This window comes from Pinus tabuliformis, chromosome X (assembly GCF_031772625.1).
Source record: "Pinus tabuliformis cultivar Carrire ecotype Pingquan chromosome X, CPIR1, whole genome shotgun sequence".
Classification (NCBI taxonomy): domain Eukaryota; kingdom Viridiplantae; phylum Streptophyta; class Pinopsida; order Pinales; family Pinaceae; genus Pinus; species Pinus tabuliformis.
The window spans coordinates 560,997,501-561,019,478 of NC_142308.1; the positions used below are offsets into that span (position 1 = coordinate 560,997,501).

Below are 21,978 nucleotides of genomic sequence, written 5' to 3' on the forward strand. Positions count from 1 at the left end.
GTGCAATAGCTCCACGTGGTACAACTAAGAGACACTCAGCAAAAAAAAATTCTACAAACTTGGCCCAATTTGGAAGTGAACTGCTTGATGTTAATATGGTAATTGGCCAAATTTGGAAGTGAACTTCTTAATGTTAATATGGTAATTGTTGATAAACTTTTGATCAATATAGATTTTTGTTATATTATGATGCCAACTAAATGTTACTATGTTAACGGCATTTTCTATAGATTATATGAGTATGGCTTTTTTGGAAACTTAGTGTTAAGATCTAGACATAGCTAATTTGACCATATTAATATAATCTTAAAACCATTTATAATATTTTCTCTAAAAAACTTATAAATGTATCTATCTATACATCAACTTAATTTTAACAACAACTTTTTGTTAATGTAAACTATTTTATTATTATTTACAAAATAATTATATGATAATAAAACATACCTTTTAATATATTATTAATCTATTATTATACATAAGAGGAAGGCATATATAAAAAATAACTAAATCATATATAATTATCCCATAATTATTTTAATAATAAATTTCACTTCATTTATATCTCTAAATTAATATAGGCATATACATTTTGTACATATAAAAACCCATTCTGAGAGGGATAATGAATAGTATTGAATAGTTGTAATGGGAATAAATAAACCTGGTCGATCATCTAGACGAGGGAGCTCTGGTTCTAGGGTTTAACTAAGTGAGTGACGGAGGGCAACAGGCACCCATGGAGACACAGGGAGGAGGGAGCTCCACTCCCTCCTACAATAATATGGTAGCAAACAGAGGAAGAGGAGGGAAAAAGAACAAACCTCCACAACCCTTGGAGGTCAAGACAAAAAACACCGAAACTCAGAAGGTGGAAGGCAGTAAAACCCATGTAGATCAAGGGGCCCACGAAGAAGACTGTTAGGAGGAGAAAACAAAAGACAAAGGTCAGGGATCAGAGAACAGAGCCAAGATGGGGGCCTATAAACCCAAGACCATAACTAAACCCCGGGTTATTCTAAATGATCTAGCTCTGCAAGCGCATAGGGATCACATGGCAAACTATGCCATCATATGCAAATTTATGGGAATCTAGTCATCAGAGAAAGAATTGTACCCCTGGATAAAATAAAACTGGAAACTAAAGGGGGAGTTAAATATACATCTAGGATCCAAAGGTTTTTTTTGTTGTGGTGTTTACGAACATGGAAGACAAAAATAGGATTTTTGAAGGAGGACCATACTTCTTTGCAGCTGCTAGTCTCTATATGTGGCCATGGACGATGAACTTCATGCCAGAACGAGAAACCTTCACTTCGGTACTAATATGGATTAGACTATACTCCTTACCTTTAAATTACTGGATGCCAGAGTCTTTAAAAGCTATAGGCAATAAATTAGGTCATTTCTTAAAAATTTCAGAGGCAACTCTACGGGGAAAATATACATCCTATGCCCGTATATGTGTGGAGATGGACCTATCAGGAGCCCTTCCAGATGAGGTCATTCTAGAAGTCTATGACGAGGAATGGATTCAAACAGTTGATTATGAACATATCCCATTCATATGTCACAAGTGTCATGAGCATGGGCACCTATCTAGAGACTTTCCTCTTAATAGAAGGGAGGAAAACCTAAATACTAGCAAAGGGAAAGATCAGACAGGTTTCACCAAAGTAGAAGGAAGAGGAAAAGGAGGGGGAAGGAAGAAACAAAATAACCCTATTGGGAATGATAAAACAAAAAGTTACAATAGGTTTGAGATCTTAGGAGAAAAAGAGGCAGATGGAGGGGATCAAGAGAGTACAAAGAATCAGATAGCAAGAGGGAAAGGAAAAGGGACCAGCATGGAGTTCACTCAAGAACAGAACGAACACACGACGGACCCTTTGAGTACCATGGAAATAGAAAAAGACCAGGAAATGACTCAAAGTGAAAGTGGCACAGAGGATCAAGACTTACAAGATATCCTGGAAACGGAGAACCCAGAGCTCGAAAAGTTTCTAGAACAGGGAGGAAAACTGGGAACAAATTCCATCCCTCGGGAGGATGTGGACAAGGTCCAACAAATATTCCTTAACAAGTCACATCAAAAAGCTTCAGGATTCAAAAGAGGACATGACAACCAGGAAAACAAAGGGACTTCCTCAATAGGATTAATAACAGGAAAACTAACAAAGAATCTAGGCAAGAGGAGGGGAAGAAAAAGACAGAAAGAACTACTACTAGAGTGTGGCAAACTCATGATTGACTCAAGAAGGATGAAAGACCTTTCCAGTTACTCCTTTAAAACCCCACCTCAATGAAAATCACAACCTGGAACATTAGAGAACTGGGGAGCAGAAGAAAACAGAGGAATCTAGGTAAAAGGATCAAAGAGGAAAAACCTAACATAGTATTCATATGGGAAACAAAATGCTCAGTGGAGAGGATCCGTGAAACACATATCAAATGGTTAAATAGATATGAATACCTTGAAGTTAAGGCAAATAAATCTGTTGGTGGCATTCTCACTCTATGGGATCCACAGAAATTTGGTGTGATTGATGCGGAGGCATCCAGACATCACCTTTCACTAATTTTCCAACCGGTGGGTGATAGACAATGTTACATGATCACCAATGTCTATGGTCCGCAGCCAATGGAGGACAAAATTCGACTCCTCACAACACTGGAGGATATGAAGAAGAGATACCGAGCTCTCCCCTGGATTCTTGGAGGTGATTTTAACATAACAAAATCACTCATGGAGAAGAAAGGAGGAACTAGAACACTTGGTAGAGACTCAGTTGCCTTCCAGAACTTCATCACCAATATGAAATTGGTTGATATGGAAACAAGCAATGGAATCTTCACTTGAAATAACAAAAGACAAAACCTACCCAAGTAGCCTTAAAATTGGATAGATTTATTGTTTCAGAGGAACTTCTTCTCAGGGGAGGCAACATTACTGCACTCATTCTACCTTTTGGGGGTTCAGATCACTGGCCTATCCAATTGGAAGCTTCCCTTTTTAGAAAACCAAGGAACACCCCCTTCAGGTTTGAGAACACTTGGCTCACACATTCAGATTTCCTCACAAATATTGAAAAATGGTGGAAGGAAGAGCTTCACCTTCAAGGTACAAAGATGTTCCTTCTACACTACAGGCTCAAACACACTAAAGGCAGACTCAAAGAGTGGAATAAAAAGGAATTTGGTAACATCTTCAAAGCTAAAGAAGATGTTGAAAATAAAATAAAGGAAATAAATCAAATTCTTATCACTAAAGGCTATACAGATGAAAGGAAAGAGATGGCAAAGTCACTCCAGCAGGAGTGGGACAACAAATGTCTTCAAGAGGAAATATTCTGGAGACAAAAATCCAGAGTACAATGGATTAAAGAAGGGGAGAGAAACACCAAATTCTTTTACAGATCCACCATAGCTCACAGAAACAACAATAGAATTCTGAAACTTACAAACTAGCATGGAATAGAGAGAAAAACTCATGAAGAGATGGAGAAGGTTCTACTCCAGCATTTTTAGAAAATTGCTGAGGAAACCTCAGAAAACATATACCAATTCATGAAAAGATTTACTCAATACATCCCTAAATTGGTTACTAGAGAAGATAATTTCAATCTCAACAGACCAATAACAGAGGAAGAAATAGAGGAAGCCATGAAAGAGATGCAAAATGGGAAAGCACCAGGCCCATATGGCTTTAATGTAAACTTTTTCAAAGCTTGTTGGAGGATAGTGAAACAGGACATCCTGGAGGTAGTGGAAGACTCTCGAAGATTTAAGATAGTCTTAAAGGCGCTCAATGAATATTTCATAGCCTTAATCCCCAAATAGGAAAATTCCACCTCTCCAGACAGATTTAGACCTATACCATTATGCAATGTGATATAAAAAATTATATCCAAAGTCATTGCCAACCGTCTCAAACCTCTCCTCCCAACCCTAGTGTCAGAGGAGCAAACGGGCTATGTGGAAGGAAGACAAATTTTAGATAATATAATTCAAGCACATGAAATGGTTCATTCACTCATTACCAACAAACAGGCAGGAATGATAATGCAGCTGGACATAGCAAAGGCCTATGACAAACTTAGCTGGTCGTACATAAGAGCAATATTAAAAGCCTATGGCTTTGATTACAATTGGATTAAATGGGTTATGGTACTAGTTACCACAACCAGCTGTTCAATTCTTCTCAATGGCTTTCCTTCCAGAACCTTCAAGCCTTCTAGAGGTCTTAGGCAAGGAGATCCTCTTTCTCCTTTCCTTTTCATTCTAATGATGGAAGGGTTAGGGAGAGCTATCAGAGCTGTTAAAGAGGAAGGAAGAGTTAAGGGTCTGAGACTCACTCAAGGTGGGGACACGGTGACACATCATCAATTTGTGGATGATACCATGCTTCAGGGCACACCCACTGTCAAGGAAGCCAAAGCATTCAAATAGATTCTGAGTGAGTTTTCTAGGGCAGCAGGCACAGAGGTAAGTCTTACTAAATCAAAGATTTTCTTTTTCAATACGGATATTTCAATACAAAGAAATATTTCAAGAATTTTGGGCTTTCAAAGGGAGTCACTGCCTACGAAGTACCTGGGAGTTCCTCTCACTAACAAACCACTTCACAAAGATATCTGGGAGCCTATTCTTAATAAGCTAAAAGATAAGATTAGAAAATGGAAAAATAGAGCACTAAATCTAGCAGCGAGACTGATTCTCACTAAGTCTATCCTCCAAAGTGTCCCTATCTATATGTTATCCGCCATTCCAGCACCAACCAGTGTAATTACTAATATAAGCAACATTCAGAGAGAATTTCTCTGGAAGAAGGTGAAGAAAAGAAGAAATGGGCCCTTATGGCATGGGAAAGAGTATGCAAACCTAAGTCCCATGGTGGCTTGGGTCTCCATGACCCAGGAATTCTTAATAGAGTTCTTGGTGGCAAAATCTGGTGGAGATGGCTAAAAGAAATACAAGCCCCCTGGGCAAAACTTTGGAAGCAAAAATATGCTAGCAAATGGCAGGAGAAGAATCTAATCAGAATGACATGACAAGTAAAAGGTTCTGCAATTTGGAATAGGGCATGGGAGAACAGGGCCCTAGTCCAAAATCACAGTTTCTGGGAGATCAGAAATGGAAACCTGGCTTGGTTCTGGGAGGATAATTGGCAGCAGGAGGACAATCTCCGAAGTGAAGAATTAGCAGACATTCACATCGATACCATCAAAACAGGATTAAGGTGGGTAAGTGACTAGTGGGACTAATCAAGGAACAATGGGAAATGGAGAACATGGAAACTTCCAGATTATAGAGGAATGGGCATGCTGCATACTCAAGCTATAGCCCTTAAAGGTCTTTTAGACAAGGGACAAATCTTAAACTCAAACTTGAATGATCAACTAAGATGGGGAAAGAACAAGGAAGGTCTATTCAACCTTAAGGAAGCCAAAAGGATAAATGCAGGGTTTAACCTTTTAAACACTGATAAGACGTGGAAAGAAATCTGGGAAAATCCTCATTGGATGAAAGTCAAACTGTTCAAGTGGCTGGTTCAACAGGGCAAGATTCTAACATGGGATAACCTAAGAAAAAGAGGCTTTGTTGGCCCCTCAAGATGTCACTTATGTAGACAACAGGAAGAAACTACAAATCATCTCCTGAATAGATGCACTTTCACCACAATACTTTGGAATTGGGTTGGAGAAGTCTTCGAGCAGACAGACAAAGATGTTAATGACATCACCACTACTTTGAAGAATTGGCGGAAAAAAATTTCGGATAATGAGATCATTAACTCCTCCTGGATGCTGACCCCAGGATTCATAATCTGGAATGTCTGGAAGGAGCGCAAGAACGGGATTTTCAAGGAGAAAGTGAGTTCGGTGAGCAACATCCTTAAGCTAATCCTTAAACAACTCAAAGAAACTGTTCATATCCTGGGAGGTGTAGCTACAGGTAAACCCATCAGACAAAGAGAGGCCAGAATGTTGGAGAAGTTAGAGCTCAAGGTTCATCCCCCTCAGGGTTCTATGCAAATTAACAAGAAAACATCAGCAGAAAAGTCTTCTTGGCAACCCCCTTCTCATGGCTTTTTAAAATTTAACATAGATAGGACTTCAAAAGGGAATCCGGGAGAAGCTGGTTATGGAGGGGTCTTGAGGGATGAGGAAGGAAACATACAATTCATCTTCCACAGTTATCTAGGAAAAGAAACCAACAATATGGCTGAGCTCATGGCGATGGAATTATGCCTGGAAATACTGCTCAAGTACAACATTCATAATGTCATCATTGAGGCTGACTCGGAATTATTCATTAACTCAGTGAAGAGGATAAATGCTAGCGCTGCTCCTGAGAAAATCTTAGAACACTAGCAGCTTCTGCAAGTCTACCAAAGAATCCAAGTGCACCTAAGAATGTTGAGAACTCTTAGGTTGGTGCATGTTCGTAGGGAAGACAACAAAGTTGTGGACTGGCTTGCCAATGAGGGGGTACGAAACAAGCATATCGATTTGTGCTGCTGGTGGGAGGAGATAACGGATGACAGGTTGAAGGAGGGATGCTCATCCAGGGCCCTCAGTGACCGACAACAGTATCAGGAAAATTCAAGAGACAGAATTTGCTGACACAGAGCCACAGAGACGGGGTTTAGTTGATCTGGATTCATTATGAAGTGTTATGACATAAGTGAGGTCCTTTTTAGGATGCAGGTCTATGTCGGCCTCCTTAACTTAGGTAACAACAAACCAGATGTCTCATGGGGATGGCTAGAAGGAGGGATCTTCATCTTCCTTTGGCCCATGCACCGGAGCCCAGATTTTCTCGGTAAACGCAAAACCCCAGCTTTTATTCCTGTGATAGCTTTACTGCCCTCAGGGTGGTTTCCAGTTTATCACATGCTCATCAAGCCAGGAGTGGTTTTTCACAATCGGGAGCGATTCCACTCACCACGCAACATGTGGCTATGGGTGGGGAGGAATTACCGCCTTCATCGTGTGGTAACTATAGGTGCTTTTAGTCCGAGCGATATGATCCTTAACCGTTGGATCAAGCAAGGCCAATCCACGGCCAGGATTAAGCGTGCATGTTCGTGGGTCTGAAATAATGGTTATGTTTTGAGCTATTCACACGACCTCTCTGGGATCGCGTGCAAATGGTGGATTTCAGGTGGTTAAAGTGATCGAAGGATATGTCAAAAATGGACCCGATAGGATAATAGATTATGGTCTATTGGGTTCATCGAGTCCGATTTGTTTGTTAAAAGGTGTGCTTGTTGGCCACTCGATATGTTTTTCATTCGCTAGATCTTTAGCTTTGGATCCAATGGTCAGTTTTGGACTGCTTGTTTGATTTGGTGGGCCCACGTCCCTGGGTTCGCTTTGTCATCTTGAGACCATGGATTGGGGTAGGCCTGTCATATTGGTGGGCCTCACCGTCGCGGTCGCCTTTTGTACACTATTTCTCCTTTTTTTAATTGAATAGAAGGATCCGCTCTTGCCTTAGCAAAAAAAAGAATAGTATTGGCTAGTTGGCACGCAAATTTTAATGACAAGTATACACAAAGGAATAAAACATATTATAAACTAAATATAAGAATTTATTGATTATTCTTAAAATTTAATTTATAATAGGTAGATATATTAAGAATGAAAGTGTTGAAGTATGTGCCTTAAAATATGAATGATAATGAAATGTCTATTAATAGAAGTTTCAATAAAATAATTTGTTAAATTTAATTAAAAATAATTGTTATTATTAATATTTATTAAAATTAATATGATTTGTTAAACTTAAAAAAAATAATAGATTAGTAAGAATATTTTAGTCTTTCATTTTTATATTTAAAAAATATTAAAAACAATTTTTCAAGATAATTATTGACAAAAATAAATGTTAGGTAGGTAGTGTGACAAATATTTTGAAAATTAAATTAGATAAGAGTATAAGACTAACAATCTAAAAGGAAGTCTTTTCATCTCTTTCTCTCTTAGTTTCATAAAGGTGACAAACATTTTCATTCCATGATAATTTTTTAAAATCAATCAACTCAAGCTCACTAGAATTTGTTAGTATTTTAACAATGTTAATTTTCTTTTTAACGTTAGTCAAGACAAATATAAAGTTTTTATTCTTTTTATTGGAGTTGGACACCTCCTTATAATATTTTAGTTTCATTTTTTCCTCTAATTTTTTATCACCTCATAATTTCTTTTAAAATTTTGATAAAATAATATTTTTAATACTATTCTTATTTTAAAATTTTAATGTAATAAGGTTGATAGATGAGTCTTTTTTGGAGTAAGACTTCGAAAATTTTATTTTTATTTGTTAATATTTATTGTGTGGATGACAAGGATTTAACTTCCATGGAATATTCTAGAATATTCTCAATAGTGGCCACTAGTCAAAGATTGAGCTTTATCTCAAAAGTAATTATACTTTTCTCTCTTTCAATTAAAGTAAATAAATTATATAACTGTCAAATGAACATTAGTTAAAAATCTCCACATAAAGCGGGAATAAATCTCCATAGTTAAGAATCTTACTAGATGTTTTTTAAAATACATATATTAATTCTTTTTATAATAATAATAATAATAATAATAAAGTTATAATTTACTTAATTTTTATAATTGTTTTAATTTCTCCCTATAAAATGTATTATGAGATAAGTGGTTTGATTTCTATGAATGTTCATCATCAATATAATTTATATCGTTCTGCTAATTATTATCATTTTCATTTTATAAAATTATAAATAAAATTGTCAAACTTAAAATTTTAATAAAATTAAATGTAAAATTGAAAACAACTTATAAACTTTTGTAATTGTCTATTTTTAATACATTATATATGGGAAAATTTTAAGGATGAAAATTTATGTAAAAGCTTAGAAACATTCACAAATTTTACTAGTCTATAATATGCAAATTATAAAATGTTTGACTATATTTTTGCAAAAATATTTAAATTTCAAATCATTTTATATAGTCTCTATAAAATGTTGATTAATTTTAAGGTAAAATAAATTTATATCATAAAATTTAGGTGAATAATTTTTAGAAAGAAATAGAAATGCACGAATATTTTTGTTTTGAAAAAACATGGAAAATTAGCCCACCTACGAATATTATCCCCTAAAATTTTCCCTAAATTATATCTACAAGACTAGATGAAATAAATTGAGGGAATCAAAACCACATATATAAATAGTATACCTCACACATTTTTTAAAAAACAAAATTTTAAAAATAAAAATTTATTCAATCTATTTTACGAAAAATATAAAACATTTATATACCAATTCTATTAGCGCATTATTCAAATAAGCATTGATACATATATGAGTGAGGGCGGTATTGATGGAATTGTGTTTTCATTGATGGCAAAGGATGGCCAAGAATGACAAAGGTGGTGCAAAGCTTTCGAACATATTTGTGAATAAGATGAGTAGAGCATTGATGGTGAAAATGTGCAGAAACTTTGAAGTCAATTCTTAGATAATGAATCACCTCAAACATAGTTGAAACCCAAGAATATGGATACAACTCTCAAAGATATTTACAGTGGTATGTGGAAGATCATAAATGACCTCGTGGACTGAATTTTATGGCCAGTTAGAGGTAGAACCCCAATAGTCAAAGTTTGTAGAGCTAATAATGGTTGAAGGACCCCTTGGTGTGTGTTAGTTTGGCATTTTTCCAAAACTCGCAAGTAAATTGGCGAAATTGCTAACCAAACCACCACGCAAATGTGGTAGACAACAGTGCAATGAAAATCATCTCTATTAGTTGTTGTTGGAGCCACTATATAGCTCATCCTGACAGACGTACCTCAAAAGTTTTCAAAGAGCCCATAAAAGAGGCATCTGGGATGACACAAGTAGGATGAGGTAATCCCGACGGGTGGCAAAAGTTAAATGGCAGGCATGTGTAGCAACCAATCAAGCACCATGCGTCCTCACCGACCCATCGGTAAAATTGTGTGGGGCCTTGTCGCTCGACTATTAATGTGCAAGGGGGTGGCACAATGGGTGGTTTGCCCATACTATTGATCGTTAGATCAATAATGGAGGATGATTGTGCTACCAACCCCCCCCCCCCCCTCGTTTCTATACCACAAACCATGTAGGGGCGCACAGAAACCACTAGAAATTTTTTGTAACAACAATTGTGACCATGACCATGACCACTTCATGTGATCGCAGACCTGGTGATGGCTAACTGGCATGTGATAGGGGCTTGGGATGGAGTACACTTAGGAAACATCGCAACATCACAATGTTAATAAAATGGCAGGGACACTTTGAATTTTCATTGAATTTGGTGGTTTTCATTGAAATTTTTTATAAACAAAAATGGCGCAAAACCAAGCCTTTGGGACCTTGTTTCTCTCTCGTCTCTAATAGACAGGTGGCACAATGTGATTTTCTTGTAGCATAAAAATGGATGCACAGGTGGATTATGACGTTAGCATGATGTGGCCCACTGAGAGGTGGACATGTGACAACCATTTTTGGACTTTTTGGGTACCTTAGTGGGACATATTTGAGTGACACGTGTCACCACTCAGATGACACCATGTGGCGGAGATGACATAAGCATGATTTCGTCTCATAGGCTTGATTGTAGAAGGTTTGAGAAGTGCATAGGAAGAGGACCTGCAAGATGAATGGACATGAGGCGGAAAGGAGGACCCACCTGAAAATTCACCGTGCAAGGCAAACCCTGAAAGGAAACGAAGGCCTAATAGAGGGGCACCGAGACAAAGCATTAGGGGGCTAAGATTAAGTGCTAGGAAGTGGTTTCGTGCGACATTGTAACCAAGGGAATAACTGTTAAGGTGAAAAGGAGCCCAATGTATTAAGGCGGTGGTCATGGCCCTTAGTCATATGAGCAAACGTGCCAACATGAAGTTGCTCTAGAAGTTGGCAGAGATTATTGCACATATTTGGCAGCGCTATGGAATGAATGAGTTAACAACTATATATGGAAATGGTTTGTAATTAACAACATGAACGAGTTAGAGTTCCGATGGTGGAACAACTAGATTAAAGGAATATTTGGCAGTTAAGCCAAAATTAAAAAAGCACTAGAAATAAAAGAACCTCCACTAAACCCTGATAAAACTCCATAATTGGTTGTTTGAGCATATTGAAGTAGTTTAACTCAATGATTGAGTTTTAAAGAAAAGAGAAGGGTTTGAAGCCCTGTAGATCACATTCAAAAGAGTCAAGTAAAGTAGGAGAAATCTAAGGATAAGAGATTCATTTATAAATTAAAGACAAGAAGTTAACTAAAAAGAAAGAAGTCTAATTTGAGTAGGAAAAATTCTTTATAATCATAATCAATTGAGCAAGTTTGAGAGAATCATTGTAGCATTGTGCAAGTTGGGTTGAACTGAGGTTGTTGATGTGGATGGTGGATTTCATAGTAATCAGAGATTGTTGAAGATGTTTTGGTGAGTGTTTGAAGATGTCGATTTAATTGTTTATGTAAGGATTTGGCATTCATGGCTCTAGTTTGAAAAGGGACAAAAGATGAATCATTGATGCTAGGAAAGTTGTAGCTTGCAGATCAAGGGTTGTAGCTCCTTCCAGTAGTTGTTGGTAAATATTTAGGGGTTGGATCTCCTTTCAGTTGTAGATGATAAATCAAGGAGTATTTTCTTCCTATTGGTTATAGCCAGATAATTTTGTAACTACAAGTTGTAGCTTTCCTTGTGAAGAAATTATAGAAAATTTTCAAGAATCTTTGTGTGCTTTTGTGTTGTTTATGTTACCTACACCAATTATGGCCATAAAGCGATAAATTTCAAAGTGAATTTATCCTATAGGTAGCTCAGAGAACGAAGAAGAAATCAACAAATTAGAGAAAGGAATAGTAGACTCACGTAAAATAATTCATTTTCTCCTTTGAACAATTTGATTCAATGTTTTAAATGTAAAAAATTTGGGCATAGAGAAGTTGATGTAAGACTTAAGTATAAAAGGCATGAACCAGTTATTGAGAAAATTAGTCAAGAGCCAAGAGCCCAAGGTGTAGAAAGAAAAGGAAAGCACAAAGAAATGTGGTATTGTTTTGTATGATCACAATGAAGGAATTCACTAGTATGTGGACATTGGTTGTTCCAAGCACATGTGAGGAGACAAAAGCAAATTCTTGACATGGAAACCAGTTCAAATGTGTAATGTAACTTTTGTTAATAATGCACCTCATAAGGTTATTGGTAAAGTAGTTGTCAGTCTATCAAATGGCATAGGTAAATCCAAAAATGTTGTATATGTTGATGGGATGAAGCACAATATGCTTAGTGTGTCTCAAATGTGTGATCAAGGCTATGATGTATTTTTTAAGAATAAAAATTGTCAAATCACATTTGCAGGAACAGGTGAAATAATGGTTGCAGCTACGAGAACAAACAATAATGTTTATGTCTTGAAAGAGAAAACAGAGAGGTGTTTCCTATCAAATATTGATGAAAGTTGGCTATGGCATAAGAGACTTGGACATCTGAATTTTGATCGAATATTCAAATTGAGAAAGAAGAATGTTGTCAAGGATTTACCCGAGTTGTCAAATCTAGAGAATACGATTTGCAAGTCTTGTCAATTGGGTAAGAAAAATTGAGTACCATTCAAGTCAAAGGAGAGCTCATCATCAAAGCCACTTCAGCTAGTACAAATGGACTTGTATGGACCATCAAGAATCCAATCACCCACATGTAAATTGTATTTCATGATCATAATTGATGATTTTAGTAGGATGATGTGGGTTGCTTTTCTCAGAGAAAAATATGAAGCTTTTGAGAAGTTCAAAGATTTCAAAGCAATGGTTGAAAATGAAATTGATTTTAAAATGAAGAGAATAAGATCTAATAATGGAGGCGATTTTACTTCAAAAGAGTTTGGTGAATTTTGTAAAAAATATGGCAATAAGAGGCATTTCAAAATAGCTGAGACTCCACAACAGAATGGTTTAAGAAAAGAGATAAAACAAAAATGTACAACAACTAGCCAAAGCTATGATGGATGAAAGGAAAGTTCGACAGAGATTTTGGGCCAAATCCATTCACATAACTGTGGTGATACTCAACAAAGCTCATTTCATACCAAATAGTGACAAAAAAACCCTATGAGCTTTTGTATGGAAGACTTGCAACAGTCAAGCATTTCATAGTTTCTAGTAGCAAGTGTTACATCAAGAGGAATGATGACAAGCTTGGTAATACATTCAATGCAAGTGTCGATGAAGGTATTTTTATTGGATATTCTCATAATAACAAAGGCTATAGATGCTATAATAAGACCAAAAAGAGGAAAAAATTTGTATTGATGTCAAAGTGGATTAGTATGTTGATCTTGAAGTTAAATGGCCAATAAATACTAGCTCTAATGAACCAGTCAACAATTATTAGGAGGTCCATGAGCCATTTTCAGAAGAAGACAATGAATATCCCTCCAGTCCTCAAGCCAAATATCATTCAAGGTATGTGCAAAAATAACACTCAACTGATCAAATTGTTGGTGATATAAAAATAGGTGTTCTCATAAGAAGGAAGTTGTTCAATCCCCCTTCACAAACACATGTAGCTATGTTTTCCATGGAGGAACCAAAGGATGTTGCACAAGCTAGTCAATATGAAAATTGGTTAAAAGCTATGCATGAAGAATTGGACCAAATCGAGAAAAATCAGACATGGAACTTGTTCCTAGACCAACAAACAAGAATGTTATTGGCACTAAGTGGGTCTTCAAGAATAAGTTGAATAACCTTGGTGAAGTGATGAGAAATAAGGCAAGATTGGTATGCAAAGGTTATGCTCAAATTGAAGGCCCAAATTTTGATGAAACTTTTGCTTTTTTTTCTAGGTTGGAAGCTATTAAATGTTTTTTGGCATTTTCTTGTTTTAAGAAGTTCAAGATATATCAAATGGATGTCAAATATGCCTTTCTAAATGGAGAGTTGTAGGAAGAATTTTACATTGAATAGCTAGATGGTTTTCAGCTGACAAATAGGCTTGATTATGTCTATAAGCTCAATAAGGCCTTGTAAGTTATCAAGTAAGCCCCTTAGGCTTGGTATTCCAAGTTGGAAGGATACCTGCTCAAGTGTGGATTCAAAAGAGGCGCAACTGGTAGTAATTTATATGTTAAATTTAATGATGAAAAATAATAATGGTGGTTGTTTATGTTGATGACATTATTTTATCTAGTGATTCAGATTTGTTAACATGCCAATTTTAAGTTGATGGGGTATAGCCAGGAATGACAAACACCCCATCCAGGTTGTTGCTACTAATTCATACCCATTTACTTGATTGTATATCATGACTTCATCATATTATTATTTTGTTTTTGATGATTCCTTTTGGCTAATTACGCCTGACTCTCTGTACTGTAAAATTTCAAACACTATACTACTCAGTTATCTTGTACATCTCTTCAAAGAATTTATTTTAAACAATGAATAGATCTCCCTTACAAGAGAGTGACCTAAAACATCCCAGGCTTCTATGTAATTTCCAATTCTACCAATAATACAAATGGCCCCTCACACAAATACATATATACTATTTTTATAATTATCCTAAAATTTCGTATACGAAAAGGATAGTTTATTTAAAAAAATTAATATTATTATGGTCATATCTAAAAGTTTTTATAGTTATCCTAAAGTTTAGCATCCGAAAAAATAATTTATTTAATTTTTTCGAGTTTACCTTTTTAAATTATGAAATTTCAAATTTGTTTAAAATTGCTATATTCTGACCATGAAATACCAAGGAAAAAAAAATAAATTGAAATTTTTTATCCTATGAATCATCAGTTTTTCAAACCAAAATATGTTTAAACCAAACCATATATTATAAAGTCATCACGGAACCGGATTCTCAGGGAGTCTGACCTCAGTGGGAAGTGAACTTTCGTTATACTGTACCGCCACTTGACGGGAAGCGAAAAACTCTCGACCAATGTACACAAAAACGAAACAGGGTCGCGCAATAATCGTGGGAATCAAAGGTCCATTCTGATCCAAAATTGACTCGCATTGTGACACAAAATTGACTCGCATTTTGACACGTACTTGTTAAGAAATTTACTATATAACATAAGGGAAAAATCTCATTAGCATTTGCTAAAATCCTAGCTAATCCAACTAAGTGAGCTTTCAGCGTTCACCTCTAATTCTTACATTACAATGAAGTGCTTCCAACCTTTTATAAGCTCCGTTACATATAATACCACAAGCAGAATACTATAGATGCACAATACCATGTACCCCAAAACCATCACTATTTAACCTCGTCAACTTTCAGTCTATCCCAAGTCAAGTTTACCTAACACTACCTCTGCTTTCCATACTAATAATTGAATTGAGTGGTGCGACTACCTCTGCTTTCCATACTAATAATTGAATTGAGTGGTCCGAGCAGATCGGGTGGTCGGAGTGGATCGAATCTATATAATCATTGCAAATTCCATTAGTTAGCTAAGATAGTGTGCCGGGAGTTGGAAGTGATGAACAATTGATTCCGGGTGGATTCACATCAAACTATGACGATGGGAAGCGATGCAGAGTCGGGTGGATTGAGAAATGGCAAAAGTGATATCCAATCAAAGGATCATCTGGATGCAGGAGCTTTATTTGTCTTGGAATCCAAAGGTCTCCTTTCTGGTTTTTTTTGGGTTATATATTTTTATGTTAGCAGAAAACACTATAACAATTTATGTGTATGTTTATTCTGCAGGCAACTGGTTGCACGCCGGTTACCATTTGACTACATCCATAGTAGCGCCTTCCCTGCTGAGTCTGCCTTTTGCATTTACATCGTTGGGATGGTTTGCGGGGATTTTTTGTCTCATAGTTGGAGCTGCCGTCACATTTTATTCATACAACCTCATATCCATTGTGTTGGAGCGCCAGGAATCCCAGGGCAACCGCCACCTCCGTTTCAGAGACATGGCCAGAGACATTTTAGGTGTGTTATTTATTGATCATGGCTCATTCCCAATTTGCTAGATTTTTCGATTGGAATTTCCATCTATCAGAAGGATGATGCTTTTCTTCTTTTGGCATAGGACCCAGATGGGCTCGATTGGCAGTGGCGCCGATGCAATTCGCAGTTTGCTTGGGTTCTGTCATTGGCTCCATTCTGTTTGGGGGCCAGAGCTTGAAGGTTTTTCTCTTAATCCTACCTTGAAGATCTTACTTTCGGTTGCCATTTCTAGCTTTGCTGGAAGATATATGATAATATATGAAGTCCCCTGAATACGTGGCAGTTATGGGGGATTTCCGCAAACTTCATGGCTCCAAATCAGTAACCAGATGAAAGATATTTTTCTGAATCAGAGCCAAAGGGATCTGTATTATTAATACACCCACTGCTAACCGTTTTGCATATGCTGTAAATGTTTGCAGTTCATCTACTTGATTTATCATCCCAATGGAGACATGAAGTTGTATGAATTCATCATATTATTCGGCATTGTAATGCTATTCTTGTCCCAGATGCCATCTTTCCATTCGCTTCGCCACATGAACTTGCTTTCCCTCATCATGGGCTTGCTATACAGCTTATGCGTTGTTGGTGGATCGATTCATGCAGGTGTGTTGTTAATCACTCGTTTGCAGATAACAATGCAACTAATAGCCATATTTTAAATTTGTGACCTTATGATTAAATAGTCTTACATGAATCGGTTGTTTCAGGACATTCAAAACTGAATCCAGAAAAAGATTATTCCGACACTGGAAGCAATGCCAGCAAGGCCTTTAAAGTCTTCAATTCCATAGCAATGATTGCAACCATATATGGAAATGGGATTATTCCAGAGATCCAGGTCAACTAGACTCATTTCTGATACACTATTTACTTAAGGACTCTAGATAGGAGTTTTTGTTTGTTTGTTTTTGTTTTTGATAATTTATACAGCTACCTGAAGAAACAATATAAAAGATAACTATTGCAGATAAACAGATAAAGTATTGTTGGGACAGTTTGGAGTCAGGGGGTTTCTTAAAATTCTGTCAGGGATTAAGATAAAATTTCTGTAGAAAGGGTAAATGTCATAGAGAGTCTTAACAGTTTTTATCTAACGGACTAGGCTATACCCCACGGGCAGAGTTTGGATCACAATGAATCATCAGATGCATCTTCTTGGCACCTCCTTGGTTGCAGGAGGAACTAAGCAGATATGTCAGACATCAGTTCCTGCAAAGGGACACAGTGTACATAACTCTGAAATCTTGGCACTGATTCCATAAGCATATACTGTTTTGCAGGCAACACTGGCCCCTCCTGTTTCTGGCAAAATGTTCAAAGGTTTGTGCATATGCTACACAGTGGTGGTATCAACATTTTTCTCGGTGGCAGTATCGGGTTACTGGGCATTCGGCAACCAGGCAGCGGGCAACATATTCAACAACTTTGCTCCTACCGGAGAGCGCTCCCTTATCCCGAATTGGCTGCTCTTTACAGCCAACATTTGTGTTATTGTCCAGTTATTCGCATTTGTCTTGGTATATAGCTTTTTATCCATTAATTTACACGTTTTATCTAAATTGAACCACAGAAAAAGGATATGTTGAGTCATATATGGTAATGTGAAAGTGAAGGGAGGTCATGTTTCAGGTATATTCACAGCCTACATTTGAAGTTTTGGAGGCAAAATCGGGAGATGTGAGCAATGGAAGGTTTTCTCTACGGAATCTCCTACCAAGACTGTTGTTACGCTCAGTATACGTAAGCGTGGCTACTTTGATTGCAGCGATGCTACCATTTTGTCAGGACATAATTGCAGTCATTGGCGCATTTGGGTTCCTACCTCTCGACTTCGTTTTTCCTGTAGCCTTTTACAACATAACATTCAAGCCTTCAAAGAGGAGTTTGAAATTCTGGATCAACACCCTCATAGCTGTCGTTTTTTCAATCTTGGGAGTATTGGGATGCATTGCAGCGATTCGCCAAGTTTATGTTAATGCTCACGATTACAAACTATTCGCCGACCTTCCCTGAAACAAAAACTATTCGCCAACTTATGAATTTGCATATTCATAGTGGCAGTATGTTTTAATCCATCTTATCTAAATATTGTAGCAGACTTTAAGTGGCTCTTCTTACCATAAAGCTTATATACTACCATCGACCACTAGATGACAGTATAGATTATATACTAATATACTGCTAAATGGTGGGATATGGAGTTTTCCACTGTATAGCTATTTCCGTTGGTAATTCAGTAATATAATGGTATTTATTAACAAATTATTCCTGGACGGATGTGTTATTTCTGAATTAGGTAATTTTCTGCCTAATTATTGAAAGTACTTCGAAGTGTTTTTCCGAGACCATCGCATTTTATTCATCTGGAACTAACCTTCCGTCACACTCCATAGAATAACATATATCATCTTTTCATTATTAAACTTTTAACGCATTTTAACACCTGATTAATAAGCGTTATTGTCAGCGAATACCAATTTTATAATGGATGTATAGGATTCGTAACTTTTTTCTTCAAAACACATAAAGAAAACAACATAATTATATAACTTATATTTACTAGCAATTGCCCCAAAAGGTGCAAGGAGAGGTTGATAGAAATTTTAAATTGAAAGAATTATATTTTGGTTCAAAATAATAAATACTATAATAATTCAATCATTCAAACTAAACTTAGTCAATAAATTGCCCAAAATAAAATAAATCCTTAATGAAAATTATACAAATTATTATTCTTCATTTCTCTCAATTATTTATATAATAAAATCCAATCAATCATTGAAAATAAATCAAATCAATAAATTTCCCAAATTAAATCCCAACTAATCAAGATTATTTGGGAATATATATGTATAACCCAACAAAAAAATTATATTTATATAGAGCATTTCCATTATTGTTATTTCAAAGGGAAGGTACCGGGGGTAAGGTTATCTTGGCATCGCTTTGTTTGGCTAGTGAGATAGTAATTTATTTCGACTTTTGTAAACACAATTCTAAATACTGGGATCTTGGTGATTATCTTCCCCATCACATTTACTAGGAAAAAGTTGTTTAGTGGTGCCAAAGTAACTTAATAATCCTACTCCTCCAAAGGTAGACACTATGGAAAGGGCTAGCATCATTGGCAAACATAACAAAGTTCAATTTAAATTTCGTATAGAACCCCATCGCTGCACAATAACATAATACTCAGACCAAAACTCTTACAGCGGTAGTGGATGTAAACAAATTAATATACTGTAAACCTTACCTCGAGTTCGATTCACACCAATGCCATACAAAACCACTAGAAGTCATAAAAAGATCATAGCTACAAAATAAAGAATTTAAAAAGGGTAAGTTAAAAACCTGCATGTTAGTCATATCCATAACTCTCCAGAGCATGTCAGGACGGGCACAAAGGTGCTTTCGAAGCATATTCCCAATGACCACTTTAGAGAAGTCAATATTTGTTATGTGCTTAAACCCGACATCATATAGCTTCTCTGATACCTTTTTACATCCCATTATTTTGCCAATAATATATTATGGTATTTATATAAGCAAAGGTTTTCAAAATTATTATATCAATATTTTTCCTACATCCATGTTGATAATAAGAAGGGGAGGAAGCAAGCCATGGACCGAGTCGAGGTCAAGATGGTTAGCGAGGTCGAGGGTCAGGTCAGTCCCACCCTTTATTAATGTTGCATCCATATAGGGTCGAACATTGTCTCTGAAAAATGTGTTACAGTAACAATGATGACCTTCGACTACCTTAGGCTTGGATCACTTGCCACATGGACCTGTCCACGATGGCGATGCAAGCACATAACTTGCCAAATGAGCTATTGTGTGGCTACTAGGTGGAGGTCGGATGATGTGGTAAGGTTTGAAATGGCCTATGCTTAAAAGTTCATAAATTATGATCCTTGAACCAGATTGAGAAAAAAATTTATATTGTTGGAATCATCTCAATGAGATGGATGCAATGATATTGTCCTTTTGAATTTTTGAGGAAGTTGAAGAAAGATTTTTTTTTTTAGATCCCATTCCCATAACTATAACTTGGAGTTTGGAACATAGTGACCACCTCCTTCTAAATCTAATTGCAATAGATCACAATTCTAACTACTGTTTTTTCACACCCATTTGACTCCAGTGACTTCCTTTTCAATAGGAGGATCTAGAAGCTCCCTAGTTTCATTCCTCCCTATTGCCACAATTTCTTCATCCATTTCTTTGAACCATGTGAGACATTAAAGGAAAAATAGTATATCTCTAAATTTCATTTAAAGATTTTACCTTTATGAAAAGAGGAATTCATCTTGTAATAGTACTTGAATTTGAAGAAGACGATGGTGTGGATGTAGTGGGAAAAGTATTTAGGGTACTGGATGGATTTGTACAAACAAAAGATTCATCTTCTTGTTAAATAACTTTTGGGTTTTCTTGTTGTATTCCTTGATTCCAATGTCCTTCCTCTATTTCATCAAATAACACATCATGACATACAAGTACTTTTTTCTTTTCTTTTTTCATACAAGCATCCCTTTGTCGCCTCACAATAGCCAATAAAAATTCATTTCACACTTTTATCATCTAGTTTTTTTTTATCCTTTTTTGAAAATAAACATGAGCATAAGCAATACAATCAATAACTTTGAAATGAACAACACTAAATTTTCTTCTAGTCCATCCTTAATATGGAATCATATTTTGCACACTTCTTATTGGACATCTATAAAAAAAAAAAAAAAGATGTAATTATAGCTTTACCCCAAAAAGTGTTTGGAAGACCTTTAACTTTCAACATACTCCTAGAAATCTCAACAATTGATCTATTCTTCGCAAACATTCTATTGGGAACATTCTATAATTAATGTCTTCCGTACATATCCACTTTCCCTCTCATCAACTTTCCCTCTCAGCAACGTCTAAATTGTTGAACAATAACAAATACATCATTTTTTTGTTTAATATAATATACGCATATTCTTCTACAAAAATCATCAAAAAAACAATAGAATACTTCTTGACTTGTCACGAGACAATGTTTTCATAAGACCACATATATCTACATTCACTAACTCCATTGGTTTTTTTCTCTCCAACATTTTCCCTGTGGGAAAGGAATTACCAATAATACATTTTTCAGAAACTTGATCAACATAAGCATCTACAGTGAAAAAATTTAATACCCTTATACACATTTTTACCACTAAAGTTTAAAGGTTAATAGCATCACATTTGAAAACGAAAATTCCTTCCAATTCCTGAATCAAAACCAAACTATGTAAGATTAATCTTGCTGAAACAGAAACGGCTACGGCTACTGATCTTCCCGCCATCGTTCGTTGCCAGCTAAGAATTCAAACCAATAGATAGGTCCATTTTGCACCAGCATTAAGTGGGAGACTTTATTTATCTCCATATCCCACGCGTTATCCAGTGTTTTCCATGGAGTAGGTGAGAGAAATGTTTGAAGGGCAGTGGAGAACCTTTGGTTACGCCTAGGCAATCTGTTGTTGTCATCGATCCAAAAAAGCCCATTATCCAATGCCCCGCAAATTCATCCCACTCTTCAGTACCCTCTCCCACTATTCTATGCTCCACATTTTCCATTTCTACTTTCGATATGCACAGCAGTACATCATTTATGTCTTTATGTACATACAAGCGATACAAGTGACCATAGACTAAAGGCTGGCTGTCACCGCGATCGGCCTTCGGTATCATGAAAATATAATCCTCGTTTTGAGACTAAGAGGGAGGCGGACGTCTTCCGTTTACAGTCAACTCCTCTGGAAAGAGGTCGTCTGGAGCATGAAAGAGGTCGTCTGGAGCAGGACATCTTCCGAAGGTCAGGGTTAACCAGCTTGCCATAATGCTCAAGTATATGCATGCTCTATAACAAAATAACACACAGTCCTTGGTGGCTACATAAATTAAAAGTAAAAAATGTGTGTTATTTTGTTATAAAGCATGCAT

At 36.3% G+C, this 21,978-nt stretch overlaps 1 protein-coding gene across 1 annotated transcript; it reads left to right on the forward strand.

Annotated features, from left to right (window-relative positions):
* The first annotated feature begins 15,461 nt into the window (after positions 1 to 15,461).
* Positions 15,462 to 18,258, forward strand: LOC149141254 (GABA transporter 1-like). The gene is made up of 7 exons (XM_089447254.1): positions 15,462 to 15,665; positions 15,751 to 15,981; positions 16,082 to 16,179; positions 16,422 to 16,608; positions 16,713 to 16,843; positions 17,286 to 17,522; positions 17,635 to 18,258. Exons 1-7 carry the CDS (start codon positions 15,557 to 15,559, stop codon positions 18,016 to 18,018), a joined length of 1,377 nt encoding a protein of 458 aa, XP_089303380.1. The 5' UTR covers positions 15,462 to 15,556; the 3' UTR covers positions 18,019 to 18,258.
* The last annotated feature ends 3,720 nt before the right edge of the window (positions 18,259 to 21,978 follow it).

Excerpts from the sequence above, each read along its gene's own strand:
- LOC149141254 (XM_089447254.1), top strand. The coding sequence starts at position 15,557 with ATGACGATGGGAAGCGATGCAGAGTCGGGTGGATTGAGAAATGGCAAA. Across the intron at positions 15,982-16,081 it reads CATGGCCAGAGACATTTTAG|GACCCAGATGGGCTCGATTG; the intron begins GTGTGTTATTTA and ends CTTTTGGCATAG. Across the intron at positions 16,844-17,285 it reads GGATTATTCCAGAGATCCAG|GCAACACTGGCCCCTCCTGT; the intron begins GTCAACTAGACT and ends ACTGTTTTGCAG.